The sequence below is a fragment of the Panthera tigris genome, chromosome B1, assembly GCF_018350195.1.
Source record: "Panthera tigris isolate Pti1 chromosome B1, P.tigris_Pti1_mat1.1, whole genome shotgun sequence".
In the NCBI taxonomy this organism is placed as follows: domain Eukaryota; kingdom Metazoa; phylum Chordata; class Mammalia; order Carnivora; family Felidae; genus Panthera; species Panthera tigris.
The window spans coordinates 73789826-73810900 of NC_056663.1; the positions used below are offsets into that span (position 1 = coordinate 73789826).

At 37.6% G+C, this 21075-nt stretch overlaps 1 protein-coding gene across 3 annotated transcripts in view; it reads right to left on the reverse strand.

Moving 5' to 3' along the window:
- Positions 1-2379: 2379 nt before the first annotated feature.
- Positions 2380-21075, reverse strand: part of MND1 (meiotic nuclear divisions 1) — a 66075-nt gene continuing 47379 nt past the window's right edge. For all 3 annotated transcript variants that reach the window (XM_042982676.1, XM_042982677.1, XM_015538386.2), the window contains exons 7-8: positions 11266-11310; positions 2380-2632 (exon numbers count right to left, since the gene is read on the reverse strand). In XM_042982676.1, the coding sequence (XP_042838610.1) occupies positions 2526-2632; positions 11266-11310 (152 nt within the window). In that variant the 3' untranslated portion in view covers positions 2380-2525. The remainder of the gene's footprint in view (positions 2633-11265; positions 11311-21075) is intronic.

Genomic DNA, 21075 nt, shown 5'->3' on the forward strand with positions numbered 1-21075 from the left:
TACTGTTGGTAGAAGTGTAAATTTGTGCAACCACTATGGAAGACAGTATGGAGGTTCTTAAAAAAGTTAAAAATAGAGCTAACATATGATCCAACATTTCCACTTCTGGGCAATTATCCAAAGAAAAGGAAAACAGTAACTTGATATGTATCCCTATGTTTTTTGCAGCATTACGTATAATAGCGAAGACATGGAAATAACCTAAGTCCATCCACAGATGAATAGACAAAGACGTGGGAGGGGCACCTGGATGGCTCAGTCAGTTAAGAGTCTGACTTAGGCTCAGATCATGATCACATGGTTCGTGAGTTCAAGCCCTACATTGGGCTCTATGCTGACACTCAGAGCCTGGAGCTTGCTTCAGATTCTGTGCCTTCCTCTCTTTCTAAAAATAAAGAAACATTAAAAAAAATTAAAAAAAAAAAAGATGTGGTACATGCATGCGCAAACACATGCACACACACAACAGAATACTGCTCAAAGAAAAGAATGAAATCTTGCCATTTGCAACAATATAGAAGGACCTAGAGGGTATTATGCTAAAGTGAAATAAGTCAGGCAGAAAGACAAATACCACATGATTTCACTTATATGTGGAATCTAAAAAATAAAACAAGCAAACAGAACAAAACTAAACTCATAAAGAGAATACATTGGTGGTTGCCAGAGGGGAGTGTGTGTGTGGGTGGTGAAATGTTGGAGGAGGATCAAGGGGTACAAACTTCCAGTTATAAAAATAAATAGAGCACTGGGGTGGCTCAGTCGTTCAAGAGGCTGACTCTCGGTTTCTGCTGAGGTCATGGTTCGTGGGTTCCAGCCCCACATCTGGTTCCACACTGACAGCATAGAGCCTACTTGGGATTCTCTCTCACCCTCCCTCTTTTGCTGCCCCTTCCCCACTTGCACTCCCTCTCAAAATAAACAAACATTTAGAAAATAAGTCAGAGAGATGTAATGTACAGCATGGTGACTATAGTCAATAATGTATTGCAAATGTAAAAGTTGCTAAGAGTAAATCTTAAAAGTTCTCATCACAACAAAAAAAATTGTGTAATTTTATATGGTGACAGATGGTAACTAGATATACTATGGTGATCATTTTGCAAAGTATACAAATATCCAATCATTATATTATACACCTGAAACTAATATAATGTATGTTAATTATACTTCAATTTTTAAAGTGCCTCCAAAAAGGTGCCTAAATATTTATAAAATAAAATCTTTTAGGGATCACTAGAAATGCCGTCCTTTTTGAACATACATCCCTTCTCTTTAAACAAAGAATTATATTTTCTAATAAATAGCAAATGGTGAGAAATTTTGGAATTTCCACAATTAGTGTTTTGGGGAAAGACTTATGATGGGTTATTTTATTTTTTGTCCTTTGTCTCTTATATCAAATACTTTCTTCTGTGAAAAGAGCTGTTGCCCAAAGGCAACATAAAAGTAGCCTTGAGAACAAAGATAGACCAATTTGCTCCCGCCCACCTCCAGGAAGTAATTAAGAAGGCCCAGAGTAACTCTATGCAATACAAAGGCCAGATCCACCAACAAATGGTTCGGATGCTATTTGGGTCATTTCAGATATATGGAGTATCTCATTCGAGTTACTTCAAAGAACATCAAAATTAGTATGAAAAAGAATTAAGGCATGTGTGTAAAGAGCATTGCACACATTAGTTTTGTTTTTTTCTGTAAGTTTTTCTTGGAGTGCTACAAATACTTTAAATACCCAAGCGGAATTGGAAAAAAATTATATACAAAGGACAGACATTGTTTTTAATTTACTCTTTTTTAGGTAGTTGAAAGACAAAAATCCCTGAATGCCAGTTGGTGATGTGTGCCATACTAATACTACTATATCATCCAATTTAAAAGTGCATTAAGCAGGACAAAGGGCCAGGTGTTTGTTCTTTACAGTAAAAGGACATCAAAAAGTCAAAAGAAAGTAGTTTTCAGGACTGAGGAATTACTACCTAACTCTAAACTTGAATATACCAACATTCTGCATTTTATTCTATAGGAAATTTGCAAATATGATGCAGTATACTGAGACTCACACTGAAAATCAATCACATGCATTTTCCACCAAGTAATGAAAAATAGTAAACCACTCATTAAAGTTTTAAAGGTTATTTCCAAGCATTAATGTGTCCATGTATGTCGGTGGTAGAACCTTCAAAGGTACCCTTAGTTGTCAATATTTAATATTTGAATGAAATTTAAAAATGTTGTCATGTCATGATGTATTTGATCTCTAAAAAAATCATCTGTAAACCCAACTTAAGTGGATGATTTTGTTTGCACAAACCTACTTTGATGACCACTTGGGAATATGGTTATAATTGTGCTTTTGATAGATCAAAAAGAGTGAAAAACATCTCCACATTATACTTTATTTAAAATCAACAAAATGATCAACACAGTTATAGGTAAATGGCAATTCAGTACATTTAGTTGGATAATATTTTTAAAAGTCACATATTCACAAGTACACAGATCCTTTCCCAACATCGAACATTTTAGTCTATGTAGTCAAAGTCTTCTGGAATTCCAAAATTTTTATCAATTTTATTTTCTTCCAAACCAAATTTTCTTTTCGCCCAAGATTTTATTGCAAATATATTATCTATAAAGAAAATCGAGAAATACTTTTAAGAATTGAAAACATAATCATAAAACATTTCAAATATAATTATATTCTTTTTTGTTACTTCTATTACTTTCAGAAGTATCAACATAAGAATTTTGCTGTACTTTCAAAAGTCATGGCAATTAATTTCAGAAGAAAATAATTAGTATTTTAAGTAACCAAATCGCATATTTAAACATTCAGCAAGTTAGTTGCCAGCAAAAAGACTACCTGCATTAAGAATAATCCAAAAACAGGGAAAGGCTAACAATGGTGTCTCTTCCACATTTCCACAGCACAGGCTGGGACTCTGTTACCTCGCGAATTACAGTTGCTCCTGTTCCCAGAGGGTACACATTCTCTCCAGACCTTTTTCCCTTCCCCACAAATAATAATGGTTTCCAGATAATCAGTCCAGCGTGAGGGAGAATGGGTGAAGAGAACAGAAGGTAGTTTGCCTATTTTTAGACGAAGGTAGGAATAGATGTAGCCTTATTGTCCTCTAGGTGGGATTTAAATGCATTTTGCCGCTAGAAAAAAAGTGTTATATTTACTTAAAAGAATTTATCCCAAGGAAACAAAATAAATTGTGTACAAAGATTTATGGTTAATCTTTACAGCAGTGTAATAAAAGAAAGCATAAAAGCAATCTAAATATCTAAACTTTTGGAAGGGCATCTCCGCTCAGGCAGTGAGGGAAGCAGGGTAATACCAACAGGCTCACAGTGCCTGCACTTGGAGAACGGGGTGATTGTGAGGTTTCTGTGTGTTTTTTTCACACATTTTCTCTAACGTATACACACCACCTTTACAATGAACATGTTTTATAAAGAAATGATGGTGCGAAGTTTTCTGGTTCAGAATATTTGACAAAATGTTAAGTGCTGTATTGATAGTGATAATGAAGGGTTAGAAGGTTCCTCTGGAGTGTCACAGGCTGAATTGTGTCACCTCCTCCAAATTCATATTCAAATTAATTGTAGTCCTAGAATCCAGTACCTAAGAATAGAACCTGGGTCTTCAAAGAGATGATTAAGTTAAAACGAGCTTGTTAAGGTGGGCCCTAATCCAATCTGCTCGGTGTCCTGATGAGAAAAGGAAATGTAGATACACTGATATCATGAGTATGCACAGCAAAGACCATGTGAAGACACAGGAAGATGGCCACCTACAAGCCAAAGACACCTCGGAAGAAATCAAACCAGCTAACACCTCGATTTTGGCCTTCCAGCCTCCACAAGTGTGACAAAATAAATTTCATTTGTTTAAGCCACCCAGCCTGAAGCACAGGCTCACCTCATTTTATTGTACTTTGCAGACAGTGCGTTTTTTACATACTGAAGGTGTGTGGCAACTGTATGTTAGCAAGTCTATGAGCACCATTCTTCCAACAGCATTTGCTCACTTCAGATATTTATTATGTCACATTTTGGCTAATTTTCACATACTTGAAACTTTTTCATTAGTATTATTATATTTGTTATGGTGATCTGTGAGCACTGATCTTTGATGTTACTATTGTAATTGCTTTGGGGTGCCACAAACTGTACCCATATGAGACAGCGAAATTAAATATTTTGTATGTTCTGATGGTCCCACCAACTGGCTGTTCCCCCATCTCTCTCCTCTCCTCAGACCTCCCTATTTTTCTGACATACATTACTGAAATTAGGCCAATGAATAAACCCTACAATGTCATCTAAGTGTTCAAGTGAAAGGAAGGGTTGCACATCCCTCATTTTAAATCAAAAGCTGGAAATGATTAAGTTTCATGAGGAAGGGGTGTCAAAAGCCAAAAACAGGCTGAAAACTCGGCCCCTTGTGCCAGACAGCCAAGTCGTGAGTGCAAAGAGTTCTTGAAAGAAATTATAACTGCTACTCTGATGAACACACAAATGATTAAGAAAGTGAAACAGCTTCATTGCTGATGTGGAGAAAGTGTGAATGGTCTGGACAGAAGGTCAAAAAAAGCCACAACATTCCCTTTAAGCCAGAGCCTAAGCCAGAGCAAGGCCCTAACTCTCCTCATTCCTGTGAAGGCTGAGAGAGGTGAGGAAGTTGCAGCAAGAGTTTGAAGGTAGCAGAGGTTGGTTCATGAGGCTTAAGGAAAGAAGCCATCTCCATCACATGAAAGTGCAAGAGGAAGCAGCAAGTGTTGATACAGAAGCTGCAGCAAGTTACCCAGGAGATCCAGCTAAGATAATTCATGAAGGTGGCTACACCTTCAATGCAGACCAAACAGCCTTCTACTGAAAGAAGATGCCATCTGGGACTTCCGTAGCTAGAGAGGAGAAGTCAGTGCCTGGGTTCAAAGCTTCAAAGAACAGGATGACTCTCTTGCTGGGGGCAAATGCAGCTGGTGACTTTAAGCTGAAGTCTGTGCTCATTTACCATTCCCCTAATCCTAGAGCCCTTAAGAACTCGGTTAAATCTACCCTGTCTGTGCTCTATAAATGAAAGAAAGTCTGGGTGACAGCAGCACATCTGTTTACAACATGGTTTGCTGAATATTTTAAGCCCGCTTTTGAGACCTACTGCACAGAATAAAGGATTCCTTTCAAAATATTACTGCTCATTGGTAACACACCTGGTCACCCAAGAACTCTGATGGAGATGTAGGAGATTAATGTTGTTTTCATACCTGCTAACACGACATCCATTATGTGGCCCATGGATCAAGGAGTAGTTTTGACTTTCAAGTCTTCTTTTTTAAGAAATACACTGCAGAAGGCTATAGCTGCCATAGACCGTCATTCCTCCGATGAATCTGAACAAAGTAAATTAAAAACCTCTGGAAAGGATTCACCATTCTAGATGCCATTAAGAACATCCATGATGCATGGAAAAAAGTCAAAATATCAACATTAACAAAAGTTTGGAAAAAGTTGGTTCCAACTCTCAAGGATGACTTTGAGAGGTTCAAGACTTCAGGGGAGGAAGTAGCTACAGATGTGGTGGGAATAGGGAGAGAATTAGAAGTAGAAGTGGAGCCTGAAGATGTGACTAAATTGCTGCGGTCTCATGATGAAACTTCAACAGATGAGGAATTACTTCTCATGGATGAGCAAAGAATGCGATTTCTTGAGATGGAATCTATTACTGGAGAAAGTGCTGTGAAGATTGTTGAAATGACCAATAAAGGATTTAGAATGTTACACAAACTTAACTGATAAAGCAGCAGCAGGGTTTGAGAGAAGGGACTCCAATTTTGAAAGAAGTTCTATTGTGGATAAAATGCTAGCAAACAGCATCACACGCTATAGGGAAATAATTCATGAAAGGAAGAGTCAATCAATGTGGCAAACTTCATTGTTGTCTTATTTTAAGAAAGTGCTGCAGCCACCCTGACCTCCAGCAGTCGCCGCCCTGATCAGTCAGCGGCCATCAGCATGGAAGCAAGCCCCTCCACCAGCAAAGATTACAACTCGCTGAAAGCTCAGATGATAGTTAGCATTTCTTAGCAATAAAATTTTTTTTAAGTTTTATTTTATTTTATTTGAGAGAGAGACTGTGTGAGTGGGGAAGGGGTAGAGAGAGGGAGAGAGAGAGAATCCCAGGCAGGCTCCAGGTCACCAGCACAGAGCCTGATGCGCGGCCTGAACTCATGCAACCGCAAGATCAAGACCTGAGCCAAAACTAAGAGTCATATGCTCACCTGACTAAGCCAGCCAGGCGCCTCAGCAATAAAGTATTTTTAAAGTAAGGTAAGTACATTGTTTTTTTAGACATAATGCCATTGCACACTTAATACACGTAACTTTTGTATGTAGTGGGGAAAAAAATTCATTTGACTTACTTTGTTATACTATTCACTTCATTGCAGTGTTCTGGAACCGAACCTGCAATATCTGTCAGGTAGGACTATATTTTATGTTACCCTTAATAAATTAATACCTGCAGTTTGATCACCTTTAAAAATAGTGTTTTAGGAAGTTTAATTCCAAGTATCAAATAATGATAACTAAATGTTTGGAATGAAGTTTGTTTCTAAGTGAATACTACTACATCAAATAGAATAACATTAATGAAATATCCCCAATTCTTTCAATTAAAGTATAATCGAATAACAACAGAAATTAAAAAATGAATCTTTATGTAACAATTTAAAACTAATCTTTAGTTTTCATGAGGACCTAAGAGAGACTTCTAATAACATGAGGCACTCCAGAATGATCTGTTTAGTTTTACTAGTGTCTGCATCACCATCCATTCTTGTCAATCACAGTCAAATACTTACATAGGACCCACTGCTACATAAAACAGGGATTAAGTGTATTACAGGTACTTGATAATGTAAAGAGCCTATGCCTTCAAGCTGACACAAGATTAGAGAGAGAAAAATCAATTTATTACTAAATAATCCCAAAGTGTTACGTATGTTAAAGAGAAAAGATCAAGTATTATGTGCACAGCACCCAGAACAGGCTCCAAAAGCACAGAAAGATTTCCAGGAAATGAGAGAACAGATACAACACTGCAACTTCAAACCTGGATCAGGACAGAAAGAAAGAACTCACCACAGTAAGACTACAGGCTTTGTACGAAGGAGGTGTGGGTTCGCATGAGAGCAAGAAACCATTTTATTATAAACTTCCAAAGATTACACTTGATCTTAGCCAAAAGGCGAAGAAGCAATTAAACCTCCAAAGATTAAAACAAACAAAAGAACATATAAAAGCCCAGCCACAATGCTTGATGGACCAATTCAAAAAGACTGATGAAGAACATATCTCGGGCTGCTGGATGTCTACCTTCAAGACAACGTCACCTAAAATCTTAACAACTGATTTCCTGTCAAATAATTTTCCTGTTATGTAGAAATTTTTATAAATGGATAAAAGAAAATAGGTGTGTGTATGTGTGTCTTAAAGAAAGAGCCCCAAGACTAGTAGAATTTCTGTTAATTTCTATGGTGGTATACCCAGTATATATATAGAAACAGGATGGCAATAGCATGCATGACTCTGTTTATGATCTCACAACATCTATCCCCCCCGCCATTCACTAAGATGCCTCTCACACACAGTCATAACTTCAGTATGTTAATTATGAAGGTTTTATAAAATTTGTTAAATCACATTTAAAGTATATGTAATGCCATAAATCATTTAGATGTGATATTTCTATTACATTTATATCCTAAAGTAATCTCTCATTTTATAAAACTGAAATACTAAATTACTGAACAGTAAACATCCTCTATTCTAGATACATTTTAAGGACCTTTTTAGGAAAAAGGAAAACCAAACCTTAACTAATAATTACAGGACAATCTCTGGTTATAAGTATTAAAGATGTTTTCTTTTTGCTTGTTTTGAAGACAGGTTGATTTTCTGAGGTGCAAGTTGTTTTAACTCCATATTCTTATCATAACACTTTTCTGTTGGAAGGAGAAAATTGTAACTTCAGATGGAAACATGGTTCCTAACAGCTGTTTCTGCTGTGCTAAAAATACCTTCCTATATGATTTTAAAAGTTTTAGGTTTGGGTATCTGGGTGTTTCAGTCGGTTAAGCGTCTGCCTTCACCTTCGTAAAGCATCCGCCTTCAGCTCAGGTCTTGATCTCATGGTTTGTGAGTTCGAGCCCCATGTCCAGCTCTGTGCTGACAGCTCAGAGCCTGGAGCCCGCTTCAGATTCTGTGTCTCCCTCTCTCTCTGCTCCTCCCCTGTTCGCACTCTGTCTCTGTCTCTCTCAAAAATAAATAACCATTAAAAAAAAGTTTCAGGTTCTTTCTAAGCTAATAACGTTAGGGGAAAAAGAAGTTGTTCAAATTGTTCCTTTTTCTCATCATAACTGGAAGTTTGTGATCAAGTGGAAAATAAAAGCATTTTTTAAGAGAATGGGAAAAGGGGAGTATTTGTTCATCTCTATGTCTAATGTTGTGCTAAAGGGCTTACAAACTTTTTATTTAATCCTCTCAAAATGTAAAGTACATATAATCTACAATGAAGAAGCAGGTTCAGAGAAGTTCAATAAGTCATACAGCAAAAATAAGGAACACAATCTGGATTCCTTGCAAAAGTCAAGTTCTTCCCACCATGCACACAGGCTGCATGTTCCTGCTGCTTACTGAGCTGTTTTGCTGAGAACTATTGGGAGAAATCACTTTGTGACTCTTGTCTTATTTTTAATCCACTTGCCTTTTTTTCTCACTCAAAATTTTGTATTTCTCAAATCCATATGATATCACTGTATTTATTATTTATTTATACTTACTGGACATACATTTCATTCTTCTCTTTTCTTTAATGGGAGCTTGCTGTTTTTACCCTCTTCTTTCCTTATCACTAAAGCATTACATTATTTATGAAATGTATTACTTTTGTAATAAATAAGATTGCAATTTTATTTTTGAGACAGAGAGACAGAGCATGAACAGGGGAGGGGCAGAGAGGGAGGGAGACACAGAATTGGAAGCAGGCTCCAGGCTCCGAGCCATCAGCCCAGAGCCTGACGCGGGGCTCGAACTCACAGACCGCGAGATCATGACCTGAGCTGAAGTCGGACGCTCAACCGACTGAGCCACCCAGGCGCCCCAAGATTGCAATTTTATAGGAGCCAATTACACTGATTTTATCAATCTACTTAATTCTAAAATAGACATGGAAGAGTGCTTTAAAAAATTTTTTTTAGGGGCGCCTGGGTGGCTCAGTCGGTTAAGCGTCCGACTTCGGCTCAGGTCACGATCTCACGGTACGTGAGTTCGAGCCCCGCGTCGGGCTCTGGGCTGACTGCTCAGAGCCTGGAGCCTGTTTCAGATTCTGTGTCTCCCTCTCTCTCTGACCCTCCCCCGTTCATGCTCTGTCTCTCTCTGTCTCAAAAATAAATAAACGTTAAAAAAAAAAATTAAAAAAAAAAAAATTTTTTTTTAAATGTTTATTTATTTTCTGAGAGAGAGGGAGAGTGCAAGCAGGGAATGGGCAGAGAGAGACAAAGGATCCCAAGTGGGCCCTGCGCTGACAGCAGAGAGCCCAACGTGGGGCCTGAACCCACGAACCGTGAGATCATGACCTGAGCTGAAGGCAGATGCTTAACCGACTAAGTCACCCAGACACCCCTAGCAAGAGTGATTCTTTTTTTTATTATTATTATTAAGAAATTTTATGTTTATTTATTTTGGAGAGAGAGAGAGGGAGAGAGCATGCACTCACGCACACAGGAGAGGGACCGAGAGAGAGAGAAGGAGACACAGAATCCAAAGCAGGCTCCAGGCTCTGAGCTGTCAGCACAGGGCCTGATGCAGGGCTCCAACTCGCGAACAGGTAGATTATGACTCAAGCCAAAGTCGGATGCTTAACCGACTGAGCTACCCAGGCACCCCAGGAAGAGTGATTCTGAAACATTTTGTGACATACAGAGGCCTGGACATGGAGTCAGGAAACCTCGTGCAAATCTTTGTACACCCAGTGAGTAATCACCTTTGACTCAAAGCAGTCACTTTAAATTTTCTGGATCTCTGCATCAATACAATCTTACCCATACTCTCCCACAGAAACAGAATAAGCATGAGTAGTACATGTGAAGGCATTATAAACTCTTATAACAGGATGGTAAAATTCAATTACCATTACATTATAATACTGGAAAAACTTCAGTGTTAATTTGTAGACAGGTTTTAACAATACTAATCATACCTGTATATAAATGACAACAATCATTATTTATGAACTTTCTTCTAAACTTTAAGACATAGAGAAAATGCCTTATTAATTCCCATTTCTTAGAATGTCTCTAGTGTAGACCAGAGGATACATCCTTTGGCAAATGGGTTAATGAGGCATTTATATGAAAGCAGGTATACAGAGAAGATAGTATCATGTAGTGGGTTAAGAGCTCGGATTCTGGATCAGAAAAGCTGTATTCTAATTCCTGTTCCATTGCCTAGCATCTGTGTCACTGTGGGCTTCAGTTCCATCTCTAAAATTAGGAATGATAATCCTATTTACCTCACAAGATTGTTGCAGAGAGAAAATGAGAATGCACCACAGATACTCTTTACAATGCCTGGCTTATAGTCAGCCCTCAACAAATGTTAGCTATTATTATCATTAGCAAGAAGACAAATCTTTCAGATTCCATGAAACTCTTAAAGTATCTTGCATTAATATAAGGAAGGTTAAGTGATTAGCCCAAATGGCTTATCTAGGAAAAATTACACAAAAGTTAAACTCCAAGCAATCATTGGTTTTACAAAAATATGTTGTACGTTTGAAAATGATTCATGATAAGATTTAAAAAAAATAACCTTAAGAAAACAAAATGATTGAATATATAAAAACAATACATACAGTTCTGAAAATGTCTTTTTTTTTTTTTTAACGTTTATTTATTTATTTTTGAGATAGAGAGAGACAGAGCATGAATGGGGGAGGGGCAGAGAGAGAGGGAGACACAGAATCGGAAGCAGGCTCCAGGCTCTGAGCCATCAGCCCAGAGCCTGACGCGGGGCTCGAACTCACAGACCGCGAGATCGTGACCTGGCTGAAGTTGGACGCTTAACCGACTGCGCCACCCAGGCGCCCCTGAAAATGTCTCTTCTTGAACAGAACTAGGCACAATTGCTTCTGCATGTCATCATAGTAAGTGTGGAGAAAGTTTAACTATAGCTTATCGGTGCCATAATACATACCAGTCCATCTGTTAGCGGCTTCTTTGGCTACTTGATTTGCTTGACCTGAAAAAAAGTATATATATGTGAATCATCATCTTCATCTACTTACAGATTCATTTTTTACATGAGTAAAAGTTTATACAAATAAAACTCTATGTAAAAAGCTCAAATTGTGACAGGGGCGCCTGGGTGGCGCAGTCGGTTAAGCGTCCGACTTCAGCCAGGTCACGATCTCACGGTCGTGAGTTCGAGCCCCGCGTCAGGCTCTGGGCTGATGGCTCGGAGCCTGGAGCCTGTTTCCGATTCTGTGTCTCCCTCTCTCTCTGCCCCTCCCCCGTTCATGCTCTGTCTCTCTCTGTCCAAAAAAAAAAAAACCACGTTGGAAAAAAAAAAAGAAAGCTCAAATTGTGACATATCATATCCCACAAATCTGCTCAACTCCCCAAAGAAATTTTAGATAGCTGCAATTATATTAGTCATGAATAGCCATGACTGTAAACAATTAGTTTGAATCACTGAGTCATGAATGTAAACAATTTCCTTTTCATAAATGTCCATTATTATTCTACTTGTTCCTTTAACGTTTATTTATTTTTGAGACAGAGAGAGACAGAGCATGAACAGGGGAGGGGCAGAGAGAGAGGGAGACACAGAATCAGAAGCAGGCTCCAGGCTCTGAGCCATCAGCCCAGAGCCCGACGCGGGGCTCGAACCCACGGACCGTGAGATCGTGACCTGAGCTGAAGTCGGACGCTTAACCGACTGAACCACCCAGGCGCCCCTCTACTTGTTCCTTTAAAGATAACATAAGTTTAAGTGAGATGTATTTCTCAGTTTACAGCATCAAGAGGATAAAATAATTTGAGTTTAACAAGAATTTTAGATTATATATATTAGATCACAATAAACCTGACCTTAAAAAAATTTAAGTCATACAGTAGCCGCAGAGGAGGAAATATTTAATTTATATTTATACATCTTGCTATTAAATGTATCTGTATCTATGTCTTTCAAGTTAATCTACACAGCACGTAACAATTCCATGATCAACTGAGCATAAATATTATTTATTATGATGACATTTATTTATTGAAAAATAATTTTTATACTACAGAACTCACCATATTAAAGCGTACAATTCAGTAGGTTTTAAAATATTCACAGGGTTGTAAAACCATCATTATTTTCCAGTTTTTTTTTATGTTTCAAGTTTTTATTTAGATTTTTAGTTAGTTAACATAAATAGTGTAATATTAGTTTCAGGAGTAGAATTTAGTGATTCATTACTTACATATAACACCCAGTGTCCATTTTTTTTATTATAGCCATCCAAAGCATGGTGAAGTAGTATCTCATTTTGGTTTTGATTTGCATTTCCCTAATAACGAATGATGTTGAGAACCTTTTTAAATGTTTATTGACCATCTGTATATTTTCCTTGAAAAAATGAATCCTTTGCCCATTTCTAATTTTTTTTTAATTGTTCAGTTGTAATTTTTAAAAAAAAATGCATATATACATTTTGGATATTGGACACTTGTCAGATACAAGATTTGTAAATATTTCTGTAGATTTTCTTTTCACCTTTTTTTAAATTTTCATTTTCATTTTTTTTAATTTTTTTTTTTAATGTTTATTTATTTTTGAGACAGAGAGAGACAGAGCATGAATGGGGGAGGGTCAGAGAGAGGGAGACACAGAATCTGAAACCGGCTCCAGGTTCTGAGCTGTCGGCACAGAGCCTGACGCGGGACTTGAACTCATGGACCGCGAGATCATGACCTGAGCCGAAGTCGGCCGCTTAACCGACTGAGCCACCCAGGCACCCCTCATTTTCATTTTTTAGAGAGAGAGAGAGGGAGAGAGGGAGAGGGAGAGAGAGAGAGAGAGAGAGAGAGAGAGAGAGAGAGAGAGAGAGAGAAAGCACATTTGGGGGAAAGACAGAGGGGTAAAAAGAATCTTAAGCAGACTCCATACCCAGTGCAGAGCCCTGGGGCTGGGGGTGGGGCTGGATCCCACAGCTCTGGAATCATGACCTGAGCCAAAATCAAGAGTCAGATGCTTAGGGGCGCCTGGGTGGCTCGGTCGGTTAAGCGTCTGACTTCGGCTCAGGTCATGATCTCACGGTCCGTGAGTTCGAGCCCCGCGTCGGGCTCTGTGCTGACAGCTTCAGAGCCTGGAGCCTGTTTCAGATTCTGTGTCTCCCTCTCTCTCTGCTCCTCCCCTGTTCATGCTCTGTCTCTCTCTGTCTCAAAAATAAATAAACGTTAAAAAAAAAAAAAATTTAAAAGAGTCAGATGCTTAACCAAATGAGCCATCCAGGAGTCCCTCTTTTAGCTTTCTTGTTAAGGTATTTTGATACACAAAAGTTGTTAATTTTGATGAAGTCAAATTGATCTATTTTTAATTTGGTTGTTTGAGCTTTGGTGCCCTGTCCAAGAAACTGCTGCCTAATCCAAGAATACAGAGATACACACTTATGTTTGCTACTAAGAGTTTTATAGTTTCTTACATTTAGGTCTTTGATCTGTTAGTTTTTGTATATGGTCTGAGATGGGAGTCCAGATGGATTCATTTACATGTAGATAACCAGTTGTGCCTAGCACCATTAGTTGAAAATACTATTCTTTCCTGACTGAATGGTCTTGGCATCCTTGTTAAAAATCAGTTGGGTTTAGGGGCACCTGGGTGGCTCAGTCAGTTAAGCGTCCGACTTCGCCTCAGATCATGATTTCGCAGTTGGTGAGTTCGAGCGCCACATGGGGCTCTGTGCTGACAGCTCAGAGCCTGGAGCTTGCTTCAGATTCTGTCTCCCTCTCTCTCTGCCCCTCCCCTGCTCATGCTGTCTCTGTTTCAAAAAGAAATAAACAGTAAAAAAAAAAAAAATTTAAACATCAGTTGGGTTAACTTCTGGACTCTCAATTCTATTAACCTCTCATTAACCAGTATGTCTCCCCCCCCCCCCCACCAAGTAATCTAAACCCAACGTGGGGCTCAATCTCACAACTCCAAGATCAAGAGTCGCATGCTCTACTGACTGAGCCAGCCAAGTGTTCCTGCGTGTCTGTTCTTACAATAGCACCACACTCTCTTGATTATTGTAGCTTTGTAAGAAGTTTCGAAGTTGGGAAATTTGAGTCTTTCAACTTTGTTGTTCTCTTTCAAGATTTTTTTGGCTATTCTGGGTCTCCTATATTTTCATATGAATTTTATGATCAACTTACTAATTTCTACAAAAAAGCGGTTAGTATTTTGATAGGTTTTACATTAAATCTACAGAACAATTTGAGGAGTATTTCCACCTTAACAATGTTAAGTCTTACTATAAACACAGAATGTCTATTTATATAGGTCTTTAGTTTCATTCAATGTTTTGTACTTTTCAGAACAAATACTGTACTTCCTTGACTAATTCTATTCCTAAGTATTTCATTCATTTGGGTGCTACTGTAAATGAACTTTTAAAATTTTATTTTCAGATAGTTCGTTAGTATATAAGATACATGTGATTTTTGTATATTGATTTTTTGTATCCTATAGCCTGCTGACCTCACTCACTATTCAACATGGATGCTTTTGTTTCTCTTTTTTGCCTAATTGGGCTGTCTTGAATTTTCAGTACAACGTTGAAAGAAGGGGTGAAAAAGGTCATCCTTGGGGAAAGCATGCAGCCTGTCACTATTCAATAGAATGTTAGCTGTAGATTTGTTGTAGATGCCCTTTTTAAATTGAGGAAGTTCACTTCTATTCCTAGTCTGTTGAGTGTATCATGAAAGGGTGCTGGATTTTGTCAAATATTTTTTTGTGTATTAAGACAATCATGCTGTTTTTGTCACAAATTACATTATATATTTTTTGCCCAACAAAAGAGGATTACCATTTTTGTGTATGCAGCTGTTTTTTAAATAAAATAGAACCATAAGGAGATACAAACAAAAATAGATATATACTGTTTTCTATATTTACCTATGAAGTAAACTTTACCAGTGTTTCTTCATGTTACTATGCAGTGTCCTTTCAATTCAATGAGAAAGACTTCCATATTTTTTAGGGCAGGTCTGCTAACAATAAACTCTCTCAGTTGTTTACCTGTGTACCTTACTTTTCCTTCATTTTTGAAGGAAAATATTTCTGGATATAGAATTCTTGGTTGATGGTTATTTCCCCCCTTTATCATTTTGAATATGTCATCACAATGTCTTTGGCCTCTATGCTTTCTAATAAGAAACAAGTTGTTAATCTGATTGAAGGTTCCTTGTATATGATGAGTCACCTCCTCTTTGTTGCTTTCAAGATTCTCTACCATTTGACAATTTGAGTATGATGAGTCTTTATGTGCATTTTTTTGGACGCTGCCCTAAATTGGAGTTTGTTAAGTTTTTTTGATGTATAGGTTAATGTTTTTCATCAAATTTGAGAAGTTTTCAGCTTTTACTTTTTAAAATATTCTTTGAGCCCCATTCTTTCCTCCTCTCCTTCTGGGACTTCCATTATATATGTTGGCACTCGTGACGCCATGACACAGGCCTCTTGAGACTCCAATGATGTTTCTTCATTCTTTTTTCTTTCTGTTCCTCAGACTGAATGATCTCAACTGAACTATCTCCAAGTCACTGATTCTTTCTTTTGCCTGTTCAATTTGGCTATTAATCAATCCCGAGTGAAGTTTTCGTTTCAGTTATTATAGTTTTCAACTCCAGCATTTCATTTGGTTCCTTTTTATTTCTACCTCTTTGCTGATATTCTCTATTTGGTGAGATATCATTCTCAGACCTTTCTTTAGTTCTCTAGGCATGTTTTTCTTTAGCTCTTTTAACATATTTAAAATAGCTGACTAAAAGTCTGTGTCTAACAATCCAACATCATGTATGTTTCTGTGCATAAACCATACTTTCTTTGTAGATCTTGGAATTTTTTTGTTGTTGAAAATTGGGACATTTTAAAAAACGTAATGTGGCCACTCTAGAAATAAGATACTTCCTCCCTTCCCAGGGTTGTTGTTTTGGTACTTGTTGTTATTGTTTGTATAGCGATTTGTCTGAACAAATTCTGTAAACTCTGTATTCTTTATTATGTGAGGCCACTGAAGTGTCTAGTTCGCTTACTAGGCAGTTAATAATTGAACAGAGATTTCCTTAAACACCTGGACTAAAACTTCAGGTCTTTGCTGAGTGGCTCTCTGTGTGTGTTGGGGCAGGTTTCAACATTCAGCTAGGCAATTTACAACCCTGTCTTAGCTTTCAGTTCCTATATGCCCTGAGTGCCAAGGTCTGCTAGAGGTGGGACTTTCCTGGGAATGTGCACAGCCCTATGCATATGGCCTTCCAGATTTCCAAAAATCTGGTGCTTTTCAAGGCACCTATAACATGTCTTTCAACCTCTCCTTGTAAGCTCTTTGATTAGTCTACTGTTTGCCTTAACTGGTATTCATCAGCTCAAACAGCTATGGGGTTAAAACTCTTGTCTATAATTGTTTTAGACAACTGCTCCCCAAGAAGTGGCTGTTAGTACTGGGCATACTACAAGCCAGATCAAATAAAGATAATTCTTCCTATTGGTGCTTTCAGAGAACCATCAAAGATGTCAAATAGTGACAACTTGGGAAAATGAAGGTCTTAAAGAGCTCCAGCTCCAACTTAATCCCTCTGATACCAGGAACGCAGGGCTCTTAGTTTTCAAGATTATTGCTGAGCTATAGAGAAGGGGATAAGAATAGAGCAAGTTAAAATACCATAAAATTTATTATTCTTGCTGATATTCAGCCATTTTTCTTGAATAGGCAAATCTTTGGTTCTTTTCCAGAATTCTGGAAAAGTTGTGACAATTTTTGCCAGCTTTCCTGGAAGGATAAATTTTCAGAGGTCCTTACTCCATCATTTTCACTGTCATCCTGGCATTTCCAAAAATATTTCTTAAGTACTTCTAAGATCTACTTTTAAGTATTTTTGTAGGAATTCAATGTTTACTACAACTTATTTTATCTGTTCTCACTTCAGTAATGGTCAGAGTAGCTAAAATTAAATTTCATGTTTCATACATTATTACTTTCACTTCTCACTTCTTAGATATCTGTAACTAAACTTGCTAATAATTAATGTAGATACCAATAATCAGCTAACATGATGAAATTTAATTGTTCCTGCAAGAATTACTGAGAAATAAGTAAAAGATAATACACTGCCAGGTCTCTATGAACATAAAAATTAGTTATTATCAGCAGAAAAACTTTCAAAATAAACTATGACTGAGATTACCCTGATGGTTGTAATATGGGTTCTGTAGCCACACTATTAAGAACCAAATCTTATTAAACTCAACTTGTGAAACTCATAATCCTTTAATCCAGTATAATCTTTTATGCAATAACATGATAGTCAATATCCTATGAAACCTCTCATTAGCAAAAAGCACGTTTTAAAAGCAGTAAGCTTTCTGGGGAAAGGAAATAATCTCATCTGGGGGAATAGAGATTAAAATCTAAAAAAATTATCTAGATTTAGTAATAAGGAATTACTGCCATTTACTACTTAAATGTTTAAATTTCTTGAATCTATGGGTTTATAATTTACATCAAATTTGAGAAAAAATAGCCTTTACTTCTTCTGATATTTATTTCTTCAGGTATTTTTCAGGGCTGGACACATACACATACACACACCACCCTATGCCCCCAGCATACACTCCTTTTGGGACTTCGATTACACATATATTAGGTCACTTGAAGTTGTCCTACATTTTAGGGATGCTATTTGCATTAAAAACATTTATTTTTCCTGAGTTTCATTTTGGATACTCTCTACAGCTAGCCTTCAAGTACACAAATCCTATTTGACAATAAATTATATGTTAAAAAAAAACAAACAAATACACAAATCCTTTCTTTTGAAAAGTTTAATCTGCTATGAATCCAATCCAGTTTCTCATTTCAAATATTATGGTGTTCAACTCCAGGACTCTGACATGAGTTTTTATATCTTCCATGTTTTTTGTTTTTTTTTCTAATGTTTATTTTTGAGAGAGAGAGAGACAGAGCATGAACGTGTAAAGCGCAAAGAGAGAGGAAGACACAGAATCCAAAGCAGGCTCCAGGCTCTGAGCTGTCAGCACAGAGCCTGATGTGGGGCCGGAACCCACGAACCTTGAGGTCATGACCTGAGCCAAAGTTAGATGCCCAACCAACTGAGCCACCCAGGTGCCCCTATATCTGCCGTATTTCTACCTAACTTTTGGAACATATACAATACATTTGTGATAGCTTTTAATGTTATGGTCTTCTAATTCTGCTATCTGCATCAGCTCTGAGTCAGTTTTGATTGAAGGATTATTCTTTTCATTAAGGGTCACGTTTTCCCACTTCTTTGCATGCCTGGTAATCTTTCATTACACGCTAGACACTAATTTTATTTTGTTGGGTGCTGAGCAGGTTTGTATTCCTATGAATATTCTTCAGCTTTGTTCTGGGATGCATTTAAGTGACTTTGCAATATAGTCTAATGTTTTCAAGATTTGTTGTTATGATTTGTCAGATGCGTGGAGGACAAAGCTCAGTCTAGGGCTAATTAGTCCTTGCTAGTGAGGCAAGATGGTCTTGAGTGCTCTACCCAGTGCCCTATGACTTATGAATTTTTCTAATCTGCTTGGTGAGAATAGGCACTACTCTTGGTCCTGTGTGAGTGCTAGACACTGTTCCTTCTAATTCTTTGAAACTGTTCTTTCCCCAGCTTTGGGTAGTTTCCTCATATGCATGCACCAAATACTTGAGGGGAACCCTCTGTAGATTCCCAGGGTTCTCTTTCTGTGTAATTTCTCCTCTCTAGTAGGCTGTCCTGTGAACTCTAGCCACAATGGTCTCCTTGATTCTCAGTTCCATCTACAAGGCTCTGCCTAGGTTCTCCTTCCTTGTGCCACAGCCCAGAAACTCAATAAAATAAGCTGACACAATTTTAAGACCTAATTTGTTTCCTTTCTCTAAGAAGCATTGTCTTTTATTGTCTGATATCAAGTATCTTAAAAACTTATTTGATGTATTTTGTTTGTGTTGTTTTTTAAGTGGGAGGATAAATTCAGTCTGTTACTACTCTATCTTGCCTACTAGTGGAAGTGCCACATCTGAGTAAAATTTTATTTGTTAGCTGTTCTGAATTTTAAAAGCAGAGGAATTGGGCATTTCTCTATAAAAGTATGAACTTAAGTTAATCTAAAATTCTTGCTTTGATAGTTTTTTTCCCCCTTCTGATTATAGTGTGGTAGCTTTCCATAGAAAAAAATATCTTACCTTAAAAAATATTAAAAAGATATCTTACCTTTACATCTAAAATAGATTTATGGAATAATGTGATTATCCTACATAACTGCTATCTATTAAATATGTTGTAATTTTCTATAATTAATGCATTTTATAAAGATAGATATTTTTAATGGAGTAAAATAAAAATAATACAAAGCCAGGAAGGACCCTTATCCTCTCATAACCCTATGAAGATCAGAAATGTACAATGTAAAAATGTCAAAAATTAATACACATGTAATGAATTCACCATTACAAAATTCTACAGCATCCAAATATGGATCCATCTTAGGTGACTACATAATTAAATATGAAAGGATAATCTAGGTCTGATGTTGATGAAGAACGGAAACGTCTCTTAACTCACTGTAAACCAGAAAACATTTTCTTCTCATTCACTTAGACCTCATAGCCTGCCTAATACTCATTCACACTGGCATGTTTTCCCTTAGGTTGAGAAATAAATCACCAAACAGAAGGGTTAAGATGGAGAACAGAATTCAGGCAACCAGCGTAAACTAGTTACAACTTCCTCCTCAACCATGCTATTCTACTTTCCAGAAAATTCATCATCCTTTATATACCTTGAAACTTCTTCCATCAAATTTCATCACCCTTCTAAGAGGGGAGGCAATTGCCAAAATTGCTGCTTGATCCAGAGGTACAAGGAATGGCAACAGCTGAAATTACATGCCTGAATTAAAAGTTTTCCCCATTCATGAATCGATCTGGCACAATTCTCTATCCTTGTGGATTTCCTGAACTGCATGATGATCCACTGGCACAGGATCACCATCAGTATAGTTTTGTAAGACTAAATAAGTTTCAGTCATTCTGGAGTAGACAGAAGTAATTAAAATTAGGAAAAGGACTGTAAAAACAGGTCATAAGTAGAAGTGTTATCAGGCAGGTCACGTGCCCAGGGAAAGAGCAACGGCAATATAACGGGAACCATGAGGTAGAAAAGCAGAAGCCTTGACTGGGCATGGCTATGAGTTGTAGGTCACTGACAGAAGAGAGAATGAAATGGGTAAGCAAATAATTGGCACTTTCAGGGAAAAGTCCCAGATTTACACAAAACTGAAATCAGGAAGGAAGGCAGAGCCAAGAAAGAGTAATAAATGAAGGATCAGATTTGATAACTGTGAAAACAGAATTCCCATGATGACCTACTACAGGGTACAGACATGTTGATCCTAAAACTAAACCACCTGGAGGCATTCAATCTGGGTGAGAAAACCGTTCTCAAAGCTCTCTTTCATGAGAAGCTGCTCAAGACACACACTGGACATCCTAACAAGCAGTATATAATTCCTTTTAAAGACGAATCATGAGGGGCGCCTGGGTGGCTCAGTTGGTTAAGCGTCCGACTTCAGCTCAGGTCACAATCTCGTGTTCCATGAGTTCGAGCCCCGCGTCGGGCTCTGGGCTGATGGCTCAGAGCCTGGAGCCTGCTTCCGATTCTGTGTCTCCCTCTCTCTCTGCCCCTCCCCCGTTCATGCTCTGTCTCTCTCTGTCTCAAAAATAAATAAACGTTAAAA